Genomic DNA, 24,495 nt, shown 5'->3' with positions numbered 1-24,495 from the left:
AATAATGCTTTTCTTCATCATAAATGTGAGGAAAAACCACAACTGCAGTTAGTTATGCCAAACATATTGTTTGTTTTCCTAAAAATAACAGTGAAGCCCAGGCACAATATGGCTATAGGACAGGATTCGTCATGTAAGTGCCACTGCAGGCATTAATTCCTCAGCCACAAGAAAATCCATCCTAAAATCAATTAGTAAAGCAATTTCTAGAGTTGAAGCCTTCCATAAAAAATAGAGTATAAACAGCTTTTTTAAGTCTCTAGCTAATCAAAAGATTTGAGTAACTATTGCCAGTACTAATAATTCTTGAAAACAGGCAAGACAAATCAAGTGTCTCCGGCAAGGGAACAGCAGACAATAAAAGCACTAACTGAAGCTATCAGTGGTAGCCCAGCAGTCTGATACCTAGAGAGTTCTATAAAAAATTTCATTAAGAGAGAAAAAATGTACAGTTTTCAGTGGGACTAATAATTTTGCGACAGCTCCCAGAGGTCTAACATAAAACAAATATGACCATTAAAGGAATAAAAAAAAAAATCTCTTCTGCAGAGCCATCACTCCACCCAGCTCACCTCCACCTTAAAACAGTATTAAATAAATATTCCTGTACAAATGAACATCTGGCCCAGCCATAGCACATGAAAAAACCAACCTTCTAAAAATTTTCTTTAAAAATTAAAAGCAGAACAGACTTATCAAAGTGAAGGAATTTAATTGCAAGAGAGCTTCCCAGTGAATAAAGACAATTCTGTTATAAGGGGAGTTCAATGTAAAAAATAGTATATACACTATGCAGTTCCAAGAAAAATGTTTACTTTATTGCTTCAAATATTATTTCTCTTACTCTGGCATTTGCTTCATATCCCCTAAAAAGAAAAAAAAAGAAGGAAACTTTTCTCTTTGAGCGGAAGTTCTCAACTCTTCTCCCGTAGACATTGGTGCTTCTGTTGATAAGATCAGTCACAGAACTTTACAGAAAAAGCTGGGGCAAGCCCTTTAGATGTCTTGGCTTGGGTATTGGTGGCTCCAGGATGACTGACCTGGTAATGACTCCTCATTAATAATTAGAAAGGTGAACGGAGGGAACCTAGAGGGAAGGGATTTGCTTTCCCAGTGGACATTTGCAGCAGAGGTCAGAGCCACGCTGCCACCTGCACTGGAGCATCCTCTTTACTGGAGCACAAACTTTCCCTCCTGATTCACAGAAGCACAGAATCCCTCTGACTGGAGAAGTCCTCTAGGATCCTCAACTCCAACCATTCCCCCAGCACTGCTAAACTTGCCACTAACCCATGTCCCCAAGTGCCACATCCACACGGCATTTAAATCCTTCCAGGAATGGGTGGGATTCACTACCCACCACTGCCTTGGGCAGCTGTGCCAGTGTTTGACAGCCCTTTCCAAAATGAACTTTTACCAGATCTCCACTCTAAAACTGGTTTCCATCATCAGATCTTCTTTAAGACCCAATCAGCTCCTCACAGGGGTCAAGAGCAGATGGGAAGAGCAGCACACAGGGAGAACACAACAGGAGGTGGTGACAGCAGGGAGGTGCAGACCTGGAAAACCCAGTGCTGTTCTTCCAAACTGTGATGGGGAGCAGTGGCTGCAGCACTGCATGGTGCTCACAGGCCAGCAAAGCCTGGTGGGTTAAAGTTTGATTAACAGATTTTGCTATTGAACTCTCAAGCAACCAGAGCTGCTTTGCTGCATAGCCTGGACCCTACTCCTTGTTCCATTCAACACTGAGCTTAAAATAAATATTGTCATTTTTTTCAGCCCTTCTGCAATGTGACACCTCTTCTTCCCGTACCTGCAAGCAATCAGTGCAGACCTGCACTGATTCAGGAGCTTGAAATCATCACATACAGGGACAGTATGCATCTCTCCCCAGCACCTAGGCTGCTGGCACAGGGAGCCAGCCAGCATCCCAGCAGGCACCAGAAAATACCAGGAAGGGCTCTGTGTTCCAGAGGGGCAGTCGAGCAACATGGGGCCTTCCTACCAGCTGCAAAACCCAAAACTTCAAAACTTGTCAGAATAAGATAATTCCTAAAAATATCCAGCTGATGGGGAGTTGCTCTGTGCTCTGTCCGTGCCAGACATCTCCAGTCTGCAAAGACAGAGAAACTACAGAATTATTTAGGTTTTCTGTAGATCACATTTGCCAGGGTTGCAGAAATATCACCACTCTGAGGGGGAAGCCTGTTTGCTGAACACTTTCGCTCACTCTCTCTTCCTCTACATCAGTTTTAATTTGGGAGATGGAAGTAGTTCAAACAGGAAACAAGCCCTTGATTGCAGTTGATTTTACAGCTCTCAGGGGGCTTTTACAAGCTCCTACAGCTGTTGCCACAGCTGGAATTCACACATCCCAGTGGTGGGATAAGACATGGGATGGCTCTGTGGGAAGCAAGGTTTCTCTCACCACGTTTTGACTGGCAATGAGTTTGAATATCTCTGACTTCTCATTCAGCAGTCCTGAGTGCACTGAGTAACCTCTGTGCATTCAGAGCTTATAGTCTCACAGAGCTGTATCCTCACATCCACCTTCAGGGGTAGTTTTTGCATGGGCAGCTGAGGCAGACACAAATCCCTGCTCCCAAAATGTGCATCTTCACACAGCACAGCAGGATTGAAGCACCAAGTGTGTGCAGGAGCCCTTCCAAAAACATCCAACTGTGTCACCACCCAAAATGCACAGTTGTTGGGGCTGTTTAGCACGTCCCAGCCCCTGCAAATTAAACTGTGCTGTGCACTGAATTGCAAAAGGCAAAGACAGAGAGACAGAGGCATCCTTGACCTGCGCAGCTTAGGATGGTCTGGAGTATTTTTCCCCTGGCACACCCTGTCCTGCACCTGACGCTGGTTTTCCACACTTCCCTCATCTCAACCCAGTGCTGACAGGTCTGTTGCTCTGTCTTCCAAAAATCTCTGCTCTGCAGAACCACTCAGCCAGAAATCAGGTACAGACTTCCTGTCTTTGGAGAAAACAAAAAAGTCAGAGGTGATGACAAACTGTCAGCCAGCAATGGTTTCTTGCTGTTGCCAAGTGAGCTTAATTCATTGTGCAAATTAAATCACGTTTAGGACATTTGTCCTTCACAGAAACTGAGTTATCCAATAGATATTACTTACTCAGTCTGTTTGGGGTTTTTTGCCTACCTCAAAATATGCTTTTTTTTTAAAATGGATTTATACCTGTTTGTGCTTGTGCATGAAAATGTCACACTGTAGCACTGCTTGCAAAACCCTATAACCACCCACAGTCAGAGTACTCTCCCTCTATCCATTGCACTGACTATTAATTTTTAGTTGTTTCTATTGTCTGATGCTTCATTTCTGAATGCTACCAGTCCTCTTTCTGTTGTTGATCAGCAACCCATCCTATGTACATTCTCTTCCACTTTTAGTAAGAATTACTTGGCAACAAAGTAGTAATCACTGGGATTTATAGGCTGGAAGAGCTTCTTGCTGGAAAAATTATGGTAATCTGCTCTATGTTAAGGCCTAACACATACATCTCCTGCAACATACAGGTTTGTGAGGAAGGATTATTTCTGTGGAAGCAGCCATACCCTGGGTGACACTCACAGCCCTACCACCAGGGCAAGAGAAGCAGAAAGGGCAGGGGAGTTTATTAAGGTGAGAGTGGATGCAGAGAAGTGAATTGGCTCTCAAATTCCAGAAGTAAATGAAGAAGCAGGGAAACACTTTGCCTTGTCTCATAAAAAGAGGCAAGTCTGGCCAATTTTGTTGTTTCTAACAGGATCCTGCTGTCTTGAGGTAGGTTTAGAAGAAGAGCCTTTTTGAATTTGGGCTTTTCCTTGGAGCCAGGAGAACAGGAGAGGGGTTTGAAGCTGTAACTTAGAATTATTTGAGTTTCAATTTCCCATCTTTACTGAAATACAGCAATACAGTCAACTTCAGGCTTCCAAACCCTCCAGTATTTCAGACTGTTTCAATATAATGGTTGGACTCAATCATCTCAAAGCTGTTCTCTGAACAACTGTTCTATAATGCTGTGATTCTGATGTGGTTGATCCAGTCTGCCATGCTAGAGATGACCAGAAAAACAAATAGTCTCAAGGTTCAGACTCAGGCATGAACCAGAGAGCTTTTCTCCCTCTCAGCTTCTGAGTCCCAGGATTTGCTACTCAATCTCATCACCACAGGCAGCCAGACCAGCCTGGAGAAATGTCCATTGCTCCAGGAAAAACGACCTGGCTGACTGGAAAAAGGGAAGGGGAACAAAACCAAACAAGGGGAACCAGCCAGAACAATGCACTGGGCTTTTCTTTGACCTGTATTTCACTGGGTTTCATGACACACATGACTGTCTGGTCCTTCCTGGAGCCTCAGAAGGACCTTTCCTGAGCTGGACATCCTGGGAATCTTGACACTGGTGAATGGGATGGTTCCAGAGGGCAGCTCCTCATCACCAACCTGCTGAACCACCACTGCAGTCTTTGGCATGTGGTGCCTTTCCAAACAATTCCCCCCTCCCACTAGCGGCAAAGTTTTGAACAAATACCTTGAAAAACTTGCAGCTGAAACAGAGGAGTTGTTTTCTACCCCAGCACTCAGAGCACCAGCCTGCAGGAGGAGAGTCTGCACCTCTCTCTAAAGCTGCCACTTATTTTGCCATGACAGAGCAGAGCCTTTTTACACACTACCGTAGCTGTAAGACAACTACAACCTGCTCTTCACACATTCCTGCCCCACTCCTATCCCAGGATACAGAGACTGCCACTCCTAATCCATAAGCTAGCTTCCAGGTATCACTTATGCACTCTTGGAGCTGCATGGATTGAGAAGGTGAGTCATGAGAGCATGTCAAGGTGGACAGAAAGGACAGTGGGTCTCCAGAGCAGGTAGGAAGAGGAGGGAAGTGATGTGTATGCATAAGGAGAACTGGTAATTTTGGGAACATACATCATTAAGAGCAGTGCACATAGCAGCAGATAGAGTACAAAGAGTTTGGACCATGCCAGGGAAAGGGAACTGCTGTTTGTGAGCCCTCTGAAACTGGAGATGTGAATATTTGCTGCAATTTCCACAGCAGCACGTGTGGCTGTGCTCCCTCTCACACCACGAGAGGGAGACGGACACTGGAGCAGAGCACAGTCTGTACCCAGCCCCATCCCACTGCCACTCAGGGGAATGTCAAACAGCAGCTCTCTCTAGAGAATTTTCACAGGCCAAAATGCAGGGATAGAAGCTTCCCACACCAGCTCAGCTGTTGGCTCTGTATATACCCAAAACTATTGCTCTTAGCAAACAAGTCCAAGATTGTGACAGACCCTGTGGTGCTCTGTGCTGAAACAGATTTTTCCACTCTTCACTCCCTCATAAAAACAAGATGATGAAAAGCAAAGTGGCCACAGATGTTGGTGGGGGCTGACCTGCTCCTCCTGTGGGACAGGACAGACCATAGCTGGCCAGGGGAGCTGTGTCCTCAGCCAGGACACAGACTCTCTCTCACTCCTGCCATACTTCCATTACCACTGCCAGCTCTCCACACACCTCCAGAAGAGCCACAGACTGGCAGTACTTCTGAAAGTGAAACATTAGATTTGGTCACAGTCAGCCCACGTGAGCTGCAGAAGTTCCTTACCTCGCTGCAGCAAATTTGGAGCATCACCTCATTTTGACACTCTGTCCCATAACATCCTCACAGACAAGTTAATGAAGTATGGGCTAAATAAATGTGAAGCAGGTTGGATTGAAATTGGCTGAATGGTTGAGCTCAAAGCATTATAATTGGTGGCACAAATTGCACAGTTATTAGTGGTGTGAGCCAGCCATAATAAGTTTAACTTCTAAATTAAAGACCAGAATGTTGGAGCAGGGTGCACCCCCAGCAAATCTGGGGAAGGCACAAAACTTCCTTTTGTGCCTTCCCCAGATTTGGAGTAGTGTTGTAGTATACTACAGGGTTGTGTTGGCATCCAGAGGGTCCTCAGCAGGCTGGAAAAAATGAGCTGACAAGAACCCCTTCAAGTTCCAGAGGAAGTGTGAAGTCCCACATCTGGGGAGGAACAATTCCATCCATCCATGCATGCTGGTGGCCCTCCAGCTGGAAAGCAGCATGGCAAAAGAGGCCTGGAGGGTCCTGGTGGTCACCAAGGTGACCACAGTGCAGCAGCAAGAAAAGCCAATGTCTCTGTGGGCTGCATTAGGAGGAATGCTGTCAGCATTTCCAGGGAAGGGATCCCTCCCTTTCTCTCACCAACAATGGCCACATATCACATATCATACACCCCAGCCTAGCAAAAAAGCAGACCAGGACTTGGGGTTTAGCCACCTGCAAAGCTCCATACCTGGATTTACACCATTTTAAAGCACTTGTTGGAGCCCAAGAGCTGATGCAGCTCCCTGAGCAGGCCTATTCCCATGGGTAAAAGCTGAGTCAAGGAGCACAGCCAAAAACAGCAGTAAAAGCCAATCTGCTACCAAGCGGTTTCAATCCACCTCTTCAAGGCCACTTAGGCCTGAGAAAGGAGTGAAGCCAAAGTGTGTGAAGCTGAATTAGAGCCATTAGAATCTTTCCTGGCACAGCTAACCAGTTCAAGCTTTGTACCCAGCTGATGCAGCCAGACAGCTCCTGCTGGGTCAGCTAAACCAGTCAGGGATAATTCAGCATTTTTCTGGTGCTGTGTCTGGTTGAGATCCAATGACCAACCCCTGTTCTGACCACATCAAGCACTGGGTTTGGTCCAAGGGATCTTCCCAGAGAGCACAGAAGAAGAAACATCAAGCATCTTCGCCAGCAGAGAGCTGATGAGGTAAATCACAGATTTAAACCTCCTAAATCACACACATCTTAGCAGTCAGACACCAACACCAGCTGCCTTGTCCTCAGCACCAAGTGGTCTTCACACATGCCTAAAATCAAGAGGAAACTCTCTAGTCCCCTGTGGCACCTGCACAATCAACTTGCACACATTTACCTGGTCTCCCAGAGCTGGTGGCCCACTCTGGCCCACCCACCAGGCAGGTGATACGTGACAGCTACATGACAAACACGTGGCACATCTCAGTCCTTTTGCCTAGGAATTGGCATTGCAGGTTCAGTCTTCCCACCTTGAATCCCAAAAGATCAAAGAGAGGCCAGCACTGAAGGTTGGTGCTGGGCACCAGAACTGGTGCTGAGTTACACCTGGGAGGTTTTCTATCATTCCCACCTTTCTACATCAATCCTACACAGGGGAATCTCAGTCCTCAGGCAACCAGGAGGGCTTTGCCTAGGGCACACAGCTGCAGGCAGGCATTCCTGCATCCGCCTCTCCAATAGCTGGCTGCACCTGTGATCCAGAGATCTGTCACATGGCACTGGAGGTCTTCCCTGCTCTGCCTCCATCCCAGAGCAGGCTCTGCCAAGGGTCTCGCTCCCACAGGGGCATCAGCAGACTGTGATCCTGTTACTTATTAACCAGCTCTGATAATCCAAACAATGCACCACTCCAAGATATCCATCACTGACCCGCCAGCCACCGGCTTTTTTGTGTGTCGATCCAACCTGTCAAGCACCTCATTAAGGCACCAGAATCAGACAGAGCAGTCCTGAATCTGGTTCCTTTGTGCAAGGACACGTGGTGACAGGACAGGAGGGAGTGGCTTCGTGCTGACAGAGGGCAGTCGAGACCAGATGTTAGGAAGGGATTGTTCCCTGCGAGGCTGGGGAGGCCCTGGCACAGTCCCTGCCTGTGGCTGCCCCATCCCTGGAAGTGTTCCAGGCTGGGTTGGGCAGGGCTTGAAACAACCTGGGATAGTGCAAGGTGTCCCTGCACAAGGCAGGGGGTGGAATGAGATGGGCCCTAAAGTCTCTTCCAACCCAAAACATTCTGGGATTCCGTGATCCTGATATTAGCTCCGTTGGTCAGAGCATGGTGCTAATATCACCAATGCTGTGAATTCATTCCCTCTATGATCCATTTACTTAAGAGCTGGACTTGATGATTCTTGTGGGTCCCTTCCAACTCAGAATATTCTATGAATCATGTGATTCCCTCTTGTAGGATATTTCTTTCCCTGGAGGAAAGAGATACCCTAGAACACCATCCAGGAGTGAGCCCTGCCTGCCCCATGTGCTGCACCCCTTTGAAGGAGAGCTGAAAAGATGTTGCTTGAAATAACTTGAAGGCCTGGGGAACCCTGAAATTTCAGGCCTGGGGAACCCTGAAATATGAGAGGTGTGAAGATTAAAACTCAGTCTGAACAGACTCCCTGTGAGGCTCTCCCATCCAAATCACCCAATGCATTTCCCTTCTTTGGACATGCAAGGATTCCTTTCACCAGTCAGAAAGCAAAGACAGCCCAGGGAGAAATTAATGGTAAAGGGAAAATATGTTAACTGCACTAGAGTGAAGCAGCTTCCCCAGCAGAATTTCATGTTCTGCTGGGTGCAAAGGCATAGGATGACAGTGTCTGGCTCACTCACAAGGGCTGCTGCCTATTTGATCAGAGGAGGACTAGCTCTTGCAGCAAGGCTAAGCTGAGAGTTTATATCAGCTGTCCTCCTCTTAGGGGAGAAAAAAATCCAGTTAAAAACATCTCCATCAAAAGAGATGCACTCTGGGAATGAGTGCAGTGAGAATAACATCCCTCCAGCTCATGTGCATGCTGGGGCTGTTTCCACAGGGCTGGGGGAAGCAAAGTCATAAAGCTAGATGGGTTCTGGTTCAACGATAAACCATTCTCTCCTGAACCCAGATCAATTTGCAAGGTTGCTTCTCTCAGCCATCACTGTGAAAGAGTCCTAAAGAGAATTCTACGATGGCTTAAATTAGCCCATAAGGTCCCTCAAGTTCACCATCTTCTTCTCTGCCCTTTCTCCTGCATTACTATTCAAGACTTCTCTCTCCAGCCTCTTCTCTGTCATTTGCAGCATTTTCATAGCTTTGTGAACCTCTCAAATATGCCACACTTCTGATATTTCAGATTCCTCCAGTGAGATGGGGAGGGTAGGTTAAATTTTTTTTTTCTTAAAAAAAGAAAATAAAGAAAAATACCCCTTGAATTTCTCAAATAATTGATAAAAAGCAATTAAACATTGGAAGGTCACCAGGTCTTCCACTGCATTTCATTAACAAAGCAGTGCTTCTGAAAGCTACCCAGAAAGAGGAAAACATGGTAGGCTGCTGAACATAAAATGCTGTGTTGCACATTCCCAGGTCAAAACTTTGATAGGGAAGGATGCTAAGTTGTATTGCACAAGGAAGATAATGCTGAGGATTAACTTGAGGTCAAGCTCAGGTACACTGAGAGTCCATTTTAAAATTTTCTGTTCTTTTAAGGGGTAGAGAAGAAGATAGGACAAAGTTAAAGGATTTTTTTAAGGAAAAAGTAAAAATAAAATAATTTTTAAAAAAATAATAATAAAAAAAAAAAACACACCAGGAAAGAGGACATTCGGATAGATTGTTGGCAAGAGACCCAGGACAGAGCAAGAGGAAAGGTGGAGAATTCAAAGGGGAACTTTCTTAACATTCACTTGGAACTCACTAAGTGGGAGGAGAAACAAATCAGTAATATCAGGACAGGAGCCATGCTAGCCTATATAAGCTGGTGGGACATTTTCTTTTTCCCCACTTTCCTTCTGGCCTAACCAGCAAACCTACAGCTACTCCTGAGCTCGTCGGAGAGGTAAGAGCACTCTGTTCTTTCCTTCTAATGCAGCCTGTTACTGACTTACCTGGGTCTTTCCTCTCCCTCAAAACACCTGGCAAACAGCATTCGAGCAGTCCTGCTGAAGGAGAGCAGCTGAGGCTCACGAGGAGCACAAGAATATCAGTTATCAAGAAGCTTCTAGCAGGGTGAGGATTTATCAGTATTGCTTAGCCCAGGTGGCCGAGCCTTGGAGGAAATAGAGAAAAGAAATAAATTTTTAAAAGAAACAACCAGAATTGTTTAACATTTCCTTTTACTGCCTTTCCAGTCTGCCAAATGAAAATGCCAAGATAGTAATAATCACTGATGAGATAGTGTCTCTGTATTTTCTCTGTCCCTGAAAGACAGGTCTCTGAACACTGAATTGCATGTGAGCTTAATGAATATTTGAATCTGAGGTGTAAGCTTTCTTTTTAACTAATACTTTGAAATATATCTTCTATGGGAGAATCTGAACTATTTTCTTCCAGTGGGGGTCAAGTGCATTATAACCTGTTTCAAGGATTGTGCTTGTGCTTGCGTGTGTTCCCATGCCTAACACAATATTAATCCAGCTTTACTACACCCCTGGTAACATCGCAGGGGCTGTGCTGGAATTAGAGCTGCAGAGAGTCTGGCCCTTTCCTCCTATTGTACTTGGATGCAGGAATTCCTCTAAAAACAGGCTGCTCACAGAGCTTGGCTGCTGCAGACTTCACAGCAACAATTCAGAAAACGCAAGATACAATGGCTGCGATTGTGTGGTAGCAGGTCCTTGCACAAACAAATACCTCCCCATAAATTAAACCCTCAGAGAAACCTGGATTTTGGCAGGGAGAGAGGAAAATTCCAGAAAGAAGAGAATGCATTAGATGGCTTTGCTGCATTTTCACAGGTAAAAGCCCCATGTCCAAGCTTGGAAGCACCCATTACCTGGAGCATTAATCAGCCAAACCAAAAACTCTGCTCCTCTCCCAGCTGCAAGCCCAACGCTGCTCTTAGCATGCACGACACAAAACCAACCTGTGGCCAGGCTTGTCTGCCCCTCAGCAGGTGAATAAAGGAGTGTTTTCAGGGCCAGGTGCTGCAGGAGTGCAGGCCAGCACAGAGCCAGCTCTGGAAGGCATGACTGAGATGCCGTGGGTGCCACGGCGTGACAGGCAGTAAGTGTACACAAGTGGAAGGAAAATTGATTTAGGGAGACACGGGGTTGCATAACGTCAGTACTTTGCTACAGGACATTTATTAACTCTGAAAGGATGATTAAAAAAAACACGGTAGATTAACATCTCGGGCCTGTGATGATTTCATCTTCATGAAGGAGAAACACCTATGTTTTCTGCTTTGTTTCATGGGGAGCTCTCACTTCCCATGAAAATGGTTTTCAGTAGTTTCTCTGCACTTACAGCACACTACAAACCACTTGCACCACTGAGGTGAAAAGTGCATTCAGATGGCTCTGCCTGGGTTCTGCTGCTGCTCCTGTATCCACCAGTTACACACCAGTACTGGGAGTTTGCTCTGCAGGGCTGGAATACCTCTTGAGAGTTTATGTGAGACAAGGCAGCCTGCTCCAAGCTGTCTGAGAACAGGACTTAGTCTTTAAAAAAAAAAAATTTCCCAGATTAATAGAAATCAAGAATTAAAAAATTTCCAAAAAATTACCAAACCTACCCCCCTATAGAAGCCAAGCAGTCTGTTCCAGCAGAACAGACTTTTGCAATTATTTCCATTTGCATTATTTCCATTTTCCTTTTGCAATTATTTCCATTTCCTTGCTTTGTGCACTAAGAAAAAAACAACACTTTCAGCGAAAACCATGTGTTTGCATAACTTCAGCTGCAGGTCTTCCAAAGACCTGCTGCAGACCAGCACACATGAAATGCCCATCAGAACATGTACACTTCAGTCTGTATTATTATTCAAATCTCACTGGGTTAAAATTCTCTGAGCATATCCACAATTCTGAGATAAGACACCTTTTGCATTCTCTCCTTTCCTAAATACCTGGTATCACCTACTCCCTGAATCAATGTAATGTGTTAACAAATCATTCATCTATGCATATATATGAGAGGTACTGCTTTGTAAAATCACTAAAAATGCCTAAAAACGTTTATGCTGGTGCCAGTTTCCAAGTGTTTCACTACCTCTTTAAGCTCTTATTGGACAACTAGGTAGAAGTAGTGCAAGTCCTTCATACTTTGTGTTTCTGAATAGATGGGACAGGCCTCAGGGCCGTGGTGCCAACAAACCCCCTCAGACAGGATGCAGCCCCAACACAGTGCCTGGGGTGGGATTCAGGGAAGTCATGAAACCAGTGGGGCTGGATCCGGGTCTCTGCTGTGTCATGAAGACCCCGTCCCAAACCAAAGGTTTTCTTGGCCTACACCCAGTTCCCACCTGGCTGCTGTGCAGGTGAGGAGGCTGTTCAATAATGGTTTAATTCTCCCTCAGCATAAATAATCACAGAATGGTTGGGGTGGGGAGGGGTCTTTAAAGCTCATCCAGCCCCACTCACTGCCATGGGCAGGGACACTTTCCACCAGATCAGGGTGCTCCAAGACTTATCCAACCTGGTCTTGAACGTTTCCAGGAATGGTTCAACCACAGTTTCTCTGGGCAGTCTCTGACAGGGCTTCTGATCCTAATATGGAACTATTTCTTCCTAACGTCTAATCTAACCCTGCTCTCTCTCAGTTTGAAGCCACTGTCCCTTGTCCTGCTCTGCTGAAGGGATGAAATTCCTGTGCTCCCTCTAGAGAGACCCATCCCTAGCTCAAACGGGAGTGCCTGAGGGGTTGGAATAGGTGAGCTTTAAAGGCCCCTTCCAGCACAAAGTATTCTATGATTCTGTGACATAATGAACACGAGCTGAGCAGCCCTGCAGGACAGAGGGTGACCACGGTCACCCCGCAGCCCCTGTGACTCCGAAAGCTCCGGAACACGCTGGGCACTCACTGGGGGTGAAGTTGGAGACAGGTGAGTGCAAGTGACTCACCAGGTCACCTGCTCTGTTTGCCGTGCCAGCTGCAGTGAGCTGGCTCCATTCCTGCCCGTGGAAACGCAGGGCAGAGGAGCACTGCCAGCTCACTCTTGCCTTCATGTGGCAAAGCAATGCCTCCATTTCTTGGTGAATTCAGGCCCTCAGCCTCATCCATTTTTTGTCCCCACTGTACAAGTGGACTGGACAGTGACTCCAGCACTTCACATGGACATTACATCCCATTCTGCAGGCTCCTGAGTGCAAACAGCTCCTCACTCAGCATGCAGGGGAACACCCAGGGTCTCACAGCATCGCTCTGCACTGCAGCAGCACTTCATTCCACAGGTTAGAAACAGGGAAAGCCCAAGCTGCATAAAGAGGGAGATCCTTTGAAAGGAAAATGTAAATGCACTTTCACCAAATGGAGAGGGTTCATCTTGGCTGGAAATTTTGATTTAATTGAAAGTACATTCTGTTCACTTATTCCAGAATAAAGTATGAAAAAAGTGAAGGTTAATGAATTCATATAATGAGTTATAATAAACCCAAAAAAAGCCTTCCTGTATCAAGACACCATCCCTAGCACCACTCTTTCCTCCTCTTCTTTTCTTCCTTAGCCTTTTTATTCCAGGTCCTTACCTTCATGTCCTATACAAAGCCAAACTCTGTATATACTTTTCTGTATATACTGGTCCTGTAAACAGCCTCTCATATGAAACCTATCCTTTTATTAGCTGAGCTCTTCCAGAAAGCAGAAAAAACGTCCATTTCTTATTTATGCAAATATTTACTGCTTCCTGAAACGTCACCACCAGCCCTCCAGTACCATGAGAATAAGAAAATGGCCAGGATTAACCAGTGCTGCATTAGCCAGGCTTTCCCCTACACAGACTCAGAGCTGCTTAACCACATTGGAGAATGCAATGCCCAGGGGTGAAGCAGCTTAAGTACTCAGCACCTGTGTTTCTGAGCTATGGATTCTGTCCACCTGCTTTTTACAAGGCCTTTAATAAAGCTTTGAGAGAGTCAAGAACTAACACAAGACCTGTGTGTCTGTATCATCCTGTTTAGGCTTTCAGCTCCCAATATAAATTCATTACTTCTTGCACAAGCTGGCACTCACCAGTGAGACCTGAAGCACCACTGGTTCTGTATTCACACAACAACACACTTTGGTGTTTGCTTGGTAATCACCAAGAATTAGTTCAGGAAACAGAGTATGCTCCAGGAACAGGGATTTTTATTTATTTGATGACTTCATATTCAGAATTGGCTCTTAGACAAACAGTGAATTGGCTGTAGGCACTGATTTTTACTGTTATGTATAAGCCTCTGATCCATGTGCCTGAATAATGCTGTCCAGGCTGTATGAGGTGCCAAAGGTTATCCCAGCAACCCCTTATGCAAAGGGTGTGTGTCCCAAAGGGAACCCCATCTCCCAGTCCTGCACCCCAAACACCTTATTTAGGCCTAAACACCTTTGCTGGGCCTATAACAGTCCCCTACCTTATTTAAACTTCTTATATCACCTGGTAAATTTAATAAGTGTATTTTCATTAGCCTCAAGGGTTTCTTACTACATGCAGTCCCCAGTATTGTCTCAGCAAAGAAAGCACCTTAGAAAGACTAAGGCAGAGTGGAAAGCAAGAACTGTGAATTTGGACATCAAACTCTTGAATCAATGTTGGTTACTTCTAAAGATTGGTCAGCTTAAAGTGCAGCTCAGTGAGAAAAAGGAATGTATGAATGCATGTGAGTAATGGAATAAGGCACCATGGACCACCCCAGGTTAAGCCTGTGCTCATGAGAAAGGCTGAACTGATCCCAACAGGTGATTATGAAACTGAATTTAGGTGCCTGTTATTGATGGATGAATTCAAATTGGAAGTATGGATTAAGCAGCAGAGAAGCTTAATAAATGAGACATATTCTTATAACTGTGTGGAAGTCTGGTAGAACAGGGAATGTGAAGAGGGAATATGCTCATGGACACAAAAGAATCAGGTGCTCAGAGTAAGAATTTTCCTCTTTCTGGTTTCAAAGTAACATGTGGTAAGCAGTTATGTGGTAAAGAGAATAAACACAGATCAGAAAGAGACAGTATAATTAACTCCCTTTTTTTTCTTTTCCCTTGAATTTTACCAAAGGTTCAGAACATCAGGATGGAAAACTGTGTTGATGTCAAGATAGAAACCAAGGGGGAAAGAATGCCAATGAAGCAGAATCCACTGAGCACAGGTGGGAAGAGTTTCTGCAGAGCTGTGGGTTACCTCACTGGAGACATGAAGGATTTTGGAACCTGGCTGAAAGGTAAACCTACTTCATCATGACTAATGACAGTGGATTCCAAAAAAAAGTACATCAAAGGAGTAATAACTAACTTTTTAGTGATTTGATTCAAGTTAGAGTAGTACAGAAACTACCTCTACCCTGATTTATGTCCATTTTGTAGGGGAAAAAAATCAGCTTTGTGCAGAGATCCACATAATGCTTAAATCTTGGGGATGTCTGAGATGACATTTACCTCCCAGCATGCCATGTACAAAGTGAATTTAGTCCCACAGAACATAGCCCTGGATGGTTATTCTGTACTCTGCCATTCTTCTTAACACTCCATGTCCTTTCAGCTGAGCAGTTCCTGTCAAGCCTAATGCCACTGTGAAGTTAAATTACACATAGGTAGGTGTGTTTGGTCCCCGTAATAAATCAGCAGTGGGATACACACACAATTTGCCATCTGAGCCACAGACATCATAAATTAGCTGGTTCATATGAATCTGGTCCAGGGTACTTTATAACACAGGGTTCTGGCAACCTCACTGTTCATCTCAGTTTTCCAGCTGTAAGCCTTCACTGTGGACCATAATAAATCCCTGTCAGGTTTTACAGTCTTGTTGATTCATTGCTTCAGTCGTGGTGCCAAGTCCCACTGCCAAAACTTTTCCTGAGTTTCAAAAATACATCCCAAATCAGTACCATCTGCAGACTTTAGGGGGCTTGTTTTATTACTGGATTTGATCTTTTCCAGACAAACCTCTCATGATCCAGCTCCTTGACTGGGTGCTGCGTGGGATATCCCAGGTGATGTTTGTCAACAATCCCCTCAGTGGGCTGGTCATCCTCGCCGGCCTCCTGCTGCAGAACCCGTGGTGGACACTCACAGGATGTGTGGGAACAGTTGTCTCAACTTTAACAGCACTTATTCTGGGTCAGGACAGGTAAGTCCGTCCTTTTACCACTGCAGGTGGCCCCTCCAGTGCTGATTTGTGTGTGTTAGATGTTTGATGTGGATGAGAAGCCTGAACTTAGTGGGAGGTGTCCCTGCCCATGACATAGGGTTGGAACACGGTGAAATCTAAGGCTCTTTCCAACCCAACCCTTCCATGATTGTGTGATCCAGCCATGACTGAGCATGTATCTGTTCTGGTAGGACCAGAGAGGTCTCCCAGCAGCTGCACCTGGTGCAGGGGGACACTGGACAAACCTGCAGAAGGGCTAGGTGCTGACCCAAGTGTGCGAAATCGAATTTCGGTGGACGAGCTCCAGCAGGACATCCCCAAACAGAGCCACAGCTGGGGAGGGAGGGCTGATGTGAGCAAAGCATCCTCAGGGGAGAGGATTTCAGGACAGCTCTTCCCTCCACACAGATCAGCCATAGCAGCAGGCCTGTATGGATACAACGGGGTCTTGGTGGGATTGCTGATGGCTGTCTTCTCTGCTGATGGAGACTACAACTGGTGGCTCCTCCTGCCTGTGGCACTGGTGTCCATGACCTGGTAAGACAGACGGCTTCTCTGCTTCTCCTTCCAACTCCAGAGTCCCCACACCTGGGATTGAGCTACCGCATTTCTAACTAATACATATGTACTGTTAAATCTGCATTGTTATTTACACTTTTAAACTCAGATGTAATCCAGAAACAAATAAAAATACCCACATAATCACAAATAATCCCAGTGGGGAGAACAAAAATCAGTGGCTGATCATGTGTAATTCAATGTTCTGAACGTGAGTCATATTGCTGTGATGCATCAATTCATTTCTGTTTCAAGAGGAACATTATTTTCACTATTTCCTACCATCATCAACCACAAGTGTTTCATCTATTTAAGTCGCCATATAAAAATGTCATGAAAATTTACTTCTCCAAGTACAGAAGCTGTTCAGTGGTCCCAAGACATGATGGTTGACACTAATCAAAACAAACAACTAGTAATATTTTACTCGTATATATGACACCATAATCTGCTAGGTATTCGGCCAGCAAAAAATTTTGAAACCTGGTCTTTGACCCCAAAATGTCTAGCTTCAGATTGCTAAAACCACACATGTAATTTGTCTGCCTGAATTTCATGTGGTGTTACAGTCACTTTGATGTCAGCTTTTACTGCTGATGCACAAGCTTGAGCAAGGGCACCCAGCCACATTCACAGTTCACAGTTCACTCAGACCCAGCATAGGTATCAGAGTCTCAGTCCACCTCAGGTGCTAAAAAAAAAAGATAAACACTGAAATTGGGCTGGGGAATAACTCCATTAAAGCACTGGGTCCTGTCTCCTTCAGGTTTACCAAATTCACAATACATACTAACATAACATGACAGGAATTTGTACATTGATAATTGCCTTTGGAGAGGTAAAAAATTTATGGAGTGACCCTTTCTGTCTCCGATTTGATCAGAAAGACGGAGGAAATTGAACAGATAGAAGCAGAAGAAGAGTTTTTTGGGGTTTTTTTTGTTTAGTTGGGGTTTTTTGTTTGTTTTAAATAGACCAAATTTTCTACATTTGGGTTATGGTTGGATATGGTTCTGGTGTGATTTTTGCCCATCTGACAAGCTTAATTTTGTGCTTCTTTCAGCCCGATTTTCACCAGTGCTTTAAGTGCAGTTTTCTCTAAGTGGGACCTGCCTGTTCTCACCTTGCCTTTCAACTTGGCCTTGACTCTCTACCTGGCTGCTTCAGGGCCACACAACCTCTTCTTCCCTACGACTGTCATTCGTCCTGCAACGGCAACACCAAACATCTCCTGGGCAGATGCTGAAATCACAATGGTAGGATGCCTTAAGGGCGACAGTCCCCTTAATTTACAGTTAAAAACACTACAAAAACGTATTATCTGCCTTTATCTGCCTATGGGTTGGGTTGGATGGGACCACAAACGACCATCCAGTCCACCCCCTGCCATGGGCAAGGACATCCTCCACTATCCCAGGCTGCTCCAAGCCCCATCCAACCTGGCCTTGGGCACTGCCAGGGATCCAGGGGCAGCCACAGCTGCTCTGGGCACCCTGGGCCAGGGCCTGCCCACCCTCCCAGCCACCAATTCCTGCCCAACATCCCAAAATGTGTGCCTGCCCTGTGGCAGTGCAGCCATGGCCTGTGTGCTGTCCCTGCAGGCCTTGTCCCCAGTCCCTGGGCAGCTCTCCTGGAGCCCCTGCAGGCCCTGGCAGGGGCTCTCAGGTGTCCCTGCAGCCTTCTCTTGTGCAGGGGAGCAGCCCCAGCTGTGCCAGGCTGGCTCCAGAGCAGAGGGGCTCCAGCCCTGGCAGCATCTCCGTGCCTCCTCTGCACTGGCTCAAATGGGTCCACATCCTTTGTTACTGCATTATGGCCTGGCAGTACAAAACTTAATTTATAAGAGAACTATTATCCAAAATATAAGTGTTTACTCTAGGAATGTACATTCTGATAGCTTGAAAAGAATGAAGAGAATCTTTTCATGTGTAGTTGGATCCAAGTGTATAGATTATAATCTTCAAATACTCTCTTGAATCTAATTTCCCATTTTTATTTCTGATCATCTTCCCATAGCTAAGGTTGTGCTGAGAATTCTAGGTAACTCACAGGGAAATTTTAATTTTTCAGATACAAGCTGTTTATAAAATTACATCTTTCTGATTTGACATGAGCAAGCAGATATTACTGTGTTAGAAATGTTAAAAACTTGGGCGCAGGTACCCCTTCACATATTTTTAATTTATATTCAAGTGGGACCTTTCCAAAGGAACATTTTATTCTCCTGGATTGTACCATAAACAATACAGATATCAGAGTAACTTTTTCTCCTAAGGCTCAGCTGACTATTTTAAGGGGTTCCCAGGGAGTGATTAAGAAAATGAAGTTAATTGGCACTAAACAGAAACCCACAAGTGACATTTCTCAAAGAACACTTACCGTGGCACATAGTTTTATGGGGACTGTATGTAAAAAGTGCCTCAAAACAATCTCTAAGCTGTGACCAAGCTGGGCTCTGTCCCACCAGCCCAGCAACTCTTGCTCAGATTTCTAGTGGATCCCAACCATCCCCTAAGTTCACTCTCTATGGATATGCAGAAATGGTCCAGCCAGCAGCACATGCAAGAGGATGATTAAACCCTTTCACAAAATCTTTACCTTTGATCTTAGAGCAAAAACCTGGCAGAGGAGCTCAGGGCTAGGGAACAAGCCATGACTCATTTTCATGGAAGGGGAAACCCTGTGGAAATGCCCTGCTGTCATCTCCTGAGACCTGCCCAAATGTTCCACTTAAAAAGAAAGACTGCATCCAACAAATGCCAAACGTGAGCCTGGCCAAGAAAAATAGGTTTAAAAACAAACAAACTGAAAAAAAAAAAAAAAAAGGTTACAAAGCTGATAACAAATTGTCTTGTTTGGTTTGTTAATTTCTACAGCTCCTGCAATCCATCCCAGTTGGCGTGGGCCAGGTTTATGGCTGTGACAATCCCTGGACTGGGGGAATTTTCCTGATTGGTTTATTTATCTCCTCTCCACTCATTTGTGTCCACACAGTGATCGGCTCAGCAGTGGGGATGCTGGCAGGTAATGGTTTGGCTTGTGCCACAGATTTATATAAAAGCATGGAGAGTAAAACAGGAACTACAATAAGTGGAGCAATTAAAGCCACAAATATTTCTCCCAATGGAGAACAACTGATTGGAAACAAAATATGCTCAAACTTCTGTTTTAAGGATTCTTTTGATTCACTTCCCCATTTTCTTACCTTGTTTCTGAAGGTGGAAACCTTCAGAAGAAAAAAGTGCCTGTTGAGCTGAGATTAATTTTTACCACAAAATACTTAATTTCTGGGTGTATCCTGGTGGGTTTAGGGGCAGATCAATGAAAGTCATAGCCATCAGCCTGAACATGCAGGCCTCAGGGGTTCATTTAAGGTTCACATGTAGGCTCATTCACTCGTGTGTGTTCTGCTGCAATCAAATCAGCCAAGTCAGCTCAGCAGCAACAGGAAAATTCTGCCACGATTCCCTTAGACCCCTAGACCCTAGCAACACGACTACAAACAGCCCCATGTACAAATGCTGGCTAGAACCTTTGAAAATCTGGATTTGTGCCACTTCTCCAGCTCTTTCATCTCTTTGGCCAAGAAACGACACATTTCCCTGACTTTATTTTCCAGGGCTGAGCTTGGCAGCGCCGTTTGACCAAATCTACTCGGGGCTGTGGGGCTACAACAGCTCCCTGTCCTGCGCTGCCATCGGGGGCATGTTCCTGGCTCTCACCTGGCAGACACACCTCCTGGCCATGGCCTGCGGTAGGTACCTGGCAGGTTTCCACCTCCCCTTGAGGTGAGACAGGATGCCTTTGCAGCAGAGGTGGGCTGCGGCCAGATGGGCACTCCAGGCGGGAAGGCAGATGGATTTAGGTGAGGCTGACGAGTGGTGAGGCTGGGTGCTGGAGCCACGGCTGTAACACACTCTGTGCTTTCATTTTTGGCCAAGGGTTGTGTTTGAAGAAAGAGCTGTGATCAGTGGACATGTGTTAACTGAGGTCTTTGAAATCAGATGCTTTGTTTTTTGAGTCATTCGCTGTGTTTGTTCGCTCATTGCTGGATGAATCATGAGTGCTTTTTTCCAGCCACGGATACCAGCTCAAATTCCTTCTTTGAAGAAGGACATGCCTAATCTTTGAGAAGAGTGAAGCTCTGCTCTAGTTAGACAGCACACACTCCCCATTCTCTTGAAATGGATCAAAGGCATGAGCTAGGCAACGCAGCAGGATTGAAGAATTATTTATAAGGCAATTCCATATGAAATTTCAATATCAGAGCGAGCTGGGAGTGAAACTATTGCTCATTCAGTGCTCATATAAGAGAGATTTAGCTCTGTATGTCATTGACCCACCTTCAAGCCCTGGAGGCAGGACAGATGAGAGTAGAAGGCTTATTTTCCTATTTAACCCCATCCATCAAGCTACATACTTTCCGTGTCAGTGCATTTTTCAAAAGCCCATGATACCATTGCACATTTTTCATCACTCCAGTTTTGTTTGTTGGTCTGTTTTTGTTTGTTTGTTTTGGCCCTCCCATAAGCTCCAGGCTGGAGGGGACACAGGAAGGGGTTTAGCAGGGTACCAGCCAGGGTGATAATCGTTGGTTGAGCTACCCAAGGCAGGAGAGATGTTTGTCATTGCTGTTCTACTCCATCAGCAACTGAACTCACCAGGAACTGCCTTTCTTTTCCACAGCTCTCTTCAGTGCCTACCTGGGAGCAGCAGTGACCCACATGTTGTCTGTGGTAAGTAGTGTATCAGCTAAGGGCTGATTTCCCTGGCTTGTCAGAAAAAAACACCAAGATGTGGAGGAAAAATTCAGCCAAAGGCAGAAACAGTCTGGAAGAGGGGTTACTATCTGCCCAGGTGGTTGGCGTGATTCCCACTGGAGGTAGTGACTTGGAATTATCACTTGCCACTTTCCATCCTCAGAGTTCAGATGAACTTCCACAGCTCAGCTCTAGGAACTTATGAGATCACAGAATCATGGAATGGTTTGGGTTGGAAGGCACCTTAAAACTCATCAAATTCCACCCCCTGCCATGTTCAGGGACACCTTCCACTATCCCAGGCTGCTCCAAGCCCCATCTATCCTTGAACACTTCCAGGAATGAGGCAGCCACAGCTTCTCTGGGCACCTTGTTCCAGGCCCTCACCACCGTCACAGGGAAGAATTCCTTCTCCATATCCCATCTAACCCTGCCCTCTGTCAGAGGAAAGCCATTCCCCCTTATTCTGTCTAGGCCCCTCTCCAGCTCTCCTGGACCTGCTTTAGACACAGGCTGCTTGAATATCTCCCCTCTTTGAGATATTTACTTCATGCCTGAAGCAATTGGAAAAAGTACCCTACACATGTTAAATTAACATTGAATTTGGGTTAACTTCTTTTCTCAGTTGCCAAAAGTCAGTCAGTACCACAGCCCAGGGAAAAGCTGAATGTTTCTGGTATCTGCTCTCCTGTCTCATTGTCACCCTCTCCTACCTCATGCCCACCCAAGAAACCTTCCCCACAGCAGATGAGGCAGCCCTCTCACCAGAGCTGGCAGATGTTTCAGGCTGATCCACAATGTCAAGACATCATAAAGAAACCCAGCCTCCCTAAGGGAAAGCTCCATGCAAAACCGAGTCCAGACTTCCTGCAGAAGCCTTGTTCCAAAGTGTGTGGCTCTGGGTCTTACTCTAATAAAAGAAAGACACGTAGTAAATGGGTGGTTTGTTATTTTTCTTTGCAGTTTGGGGTGCCACCTGGAACCTGGCCTTTTTGCCTGTCGGCGCTGACCTTCCTGCTGATGACCACAAACCACTCTGCGATCTGCAGGCTGCCACTCTCCAAAGTCACCTACCCAGAAGCCAACAGAGCTTATTATCTGATGGTAAAGAAACACGAGAGGTCCTGCTGTGAGGCATAGAGACCCAACAAGAGAGAAACTCAGCTCATTTTAAGGCAGGGGCACGAGGTTTTTGCCCGACAGACTGTGATTTGTGTGCTACAATGTCCAACGCCACCCTCTGTGTGGAGAGACTTTTCCCACCACATCTGTTCGTTCTATTAAGAAGATTTCTATTAGGTAGGACTGGGCTGTGCTGGAAGGACCATTCCCCAATATCAACCTGTTATGATTTTAAAGCACACAGGTCTGAAAAGACACTTGAATTATAAGTAATGGGAAAATTACTTATAAGCTGAAAAGAAAAATCTCTCTCTGAAATTGAAGACATCAAAATCAGACGTAAAGAAATAAAGAGCATCTTTCAGCATATGAGGGGACTTCAAACTAATGGCTAAACATCTTATGACAGCAACAGGAGGCATCTTAGAGAGTTCCACTGTAGCAGAGAAATGGAATAAACAGCACTCCTTGCCAAGTAGAAAATAGGTTGTGAAGAATTCTACCTGGAAGACCTCTCAAGCCCCATGGAGAGAGATGTTCATTAGCAATCAACAAATATAAGATAGACATGATTTTTGTGATTTTTGTGTTAATTTCATGATTTCTTTTAATATTTGAATTTGGTGATGGGTTAGCAAAGGAGGGGACAGCAAGAAAGTCATTGCTGTCCCTTTCCTATGCAATAAAAGGGCTCTGTTCAGTCAGTGCACAAACAGAACTAATTTGAGCTGATCTTCTGAACTCCTCTCCTTACACTGTCCCACTCAGCCCAGGAATATCAAACAGCAAAATGCTGCACTGTCCCAGCCTGCTGCTGAAGCTCAGGAGGCTCAGGGGGCACTTGTGGCTCTGCACAGCTCCTGACAGGAGGGGACAGCCGGGGGACAGCTCCAAGGGAACAGGGACAGGAGGAGAGGAAATGGCCTCAAATTGTGCCAGGGGAGGTTTAAATTGGATTGGATTATTGGGGATAATATCTTTGTAGAAATGGTTATCAAGCCTAGGAAGAGGCTGTTTGGGGCAGCGGTGGCATCCCCATCCCTGGAGGGTTTTAAAGGCCTGGTGGCACATGGGGACATGGGTCAGTGGTGGCCTTGGCAATAACTCTGTGATTGTGTGATTCTGTGGAGCTGCTGCTCTGCCATCCCCCTCTGCCCCACAGTGGGAAGGGGACATTTGGGGTCAGCCCAGCAGAGCTCTGCAGGACACCAGCCGTGAGCCTCCTCTGCCCAGGCTCCCAGGGTGTGCAGGTAGGGAAGAGGGAAGCTGTCCTTGCACCCAGCAGTGGGGATCACCTCGACAGGCATTAACTCAGCCACCCTTCTGCCTGGCTCACTGACATACTCTGTCTGATGCTGAAGCTCATATCTTCACCAAAAATATTCCATGTGCTCGGGTCCTTCAGCTGACAGGAGCATACATGCACTGATGTCACACCAGGAAAAGCAAACCAAAACCTGTTCTCCTTGTAGCAGATGAAATAAAATCTAGCATGATTTTTGAGTTTGGGAAGTGGAAAAAAAAAAGACCCCAAACCATGTATTTTTGCAAACATCACAAAGACCTGAGTGTAAAATATTTGTGATGAACTGTTGGCAGTATCTTCTGGTGAAGTTTTAGGTTTTCAGATGTTCAACAGTATTCCTGTATGACTGACTCCCACTTGTAAAATGTAGCATTTCCATGATTTGCTTAATAAATAACTACATAACGTTCTGTGGAGTTAATTTCTAAAACAAACATTCATACTTTTTTGAGTTTGGTATAAGTTTCTCTCTTTTTATTATCATTAAGTTCTTCCAAAGATAGGTTACCTCTTAAACAACTAGTGTAGAAGACACTGGAAAATAAAATTTTTTAATGACTGTGTATGGGATACATAGGAAACTTTTGAATTCTGCTCTTTGTGCTTATCACAGAATCATGGAATCACAAAATTGTTTGGGTTAAAGGGTCCTTGTTCTATCCCTCCTGCCATGGGCAGGGACACCTTCCACTATCCCAGGTTGCTCAGGCCCCATCCAGCCTGGCCTTGGACACTTCCAGGGATCCAGGGGCAGCCACAGCTGCTCTGGGAAATTGGTGCCAGGGCCTGCCCACCCTCATAGCCAGGAATTCCTTCCCAATATCCCTTCTGTCCCTGTCCTCTGGCAGTGTAAGCCCCTGTCATTCCCCCTGTCCT

General features: G+C 45.5%; 1 protein-coding gene and 3 long non-coding RNA genes across 8 annotated transcripts; 1 reads left to right on the top strand and 3 right to left on the bottom strand.

The window, feature by feature from the left end:
- Positions 1-796: 796 nt before the first annotated feature.
- LOC135289838 (uncharacterized) lies at positions 797-9,768 on the bottom strand. Its single transcript, XR_010352577.1, has 2 exons — positions 9,698-9,768; positions 797-2,981 (listed from the first exon to the last, which is right to left on the bottom strand). It is a non-coding gene; the product is annotated as an uncharacterized LOC135289838 (long non-coding RNA).
- Positions 9,501-23,686, top strand: SLC14A1 (solute carrier family 14 member 1 (Kidd blood group)). 4 transcript variants are annotated; one of them, XM_064403693.1, is made up of 10 exons: positions 12,578-12,633; positions 12,888-12,982; positions 14,785-14,947; positions 15,666-15,855; positions 16,285-16,413; positions 17,498-17,690; positions 19,308-19,455; positions 20,051-20,185; positions 21,118-21,167; positions 22,155-23,686. In XM_064403693.1, exons 3-10 carry the CDS (start codon positions 14,800-14,802, stop codon positions 22,329-22,331), a joined length of 1,170 nt encoding a protein of 389 aa, XP_064259763.1. In that variant the 5' UTR covers positions 12,578-12,633; positions 12,888-12,982; positions 14,785-14,799; the 3' UTR covers positions 22,332-23,686. The 4 variants fall into 4 exon arrangements, with proteins under 4 accessions (XP_064259765.1, XP_064259762.1, XP_064259763.1 ...); XM_064403694.1 differs by lacking the exon at positions 12,578-12,633 and adding an exon at positions 12,676-12,784; XM_064403695.1 differs by lacking the exons at positions 12,578-12,633; positions 12,888-12,982 and adding an exon at positions 9,501-9,648.
- LOC135289835 (uncharacterized) lies at positions 10,876-12,552 on the bottom strand. The gene is made up of 2 exons (XR_010352572.1): positions 12,228-12,552; positions 10,876-11,251 (listed from the first exon to the last, which is right to left on the bottom strand). It is a non-coding gene; the product is annotated as an uncharacterized LOC135289835 (long non-coding RNA).
- LOC135289836 (uncharacterized) lies at positions 14,031-21,375 on the bottom strand. Of its 2 annotated transcripts, none has more exons than XR_010352573.1 (3): positions 21,093-21,375; positions 17,558-17,676; positions 14,031-16,410 (listed from the first exon to the last, which is right to left on the bottom strand). It is a non-coding gene; the product is annotated as an uncharacterized LOC135289836 (long non-coding RNA). The 2 variants fall into 2 exon arrangements; XR_010352575.1 differs by having other exon boundaries at positions 21,135-21,375.
- Positions 23,687-24,495: the final 809 nt, after the last annotated feature.

This window comes from Passer domesticus, chromosome Z (genome assembly GCF_036417665.1).
Source record: "Passer domesticus isolate bPasDom1 chromosome Z, bPasDom1.hap1, whole genome shotgun sequence".
NCBI classification, from domain to species: Eukaryota; Metazoa; Chordata; class Aves; order Passeriformes; family Passeridae; genus Passer; species Passer domesticus.
Note: the sequence above shows the minus strand (reverse complement) of the source record. Positions and strands in the feature narration are given on the sequence as shown.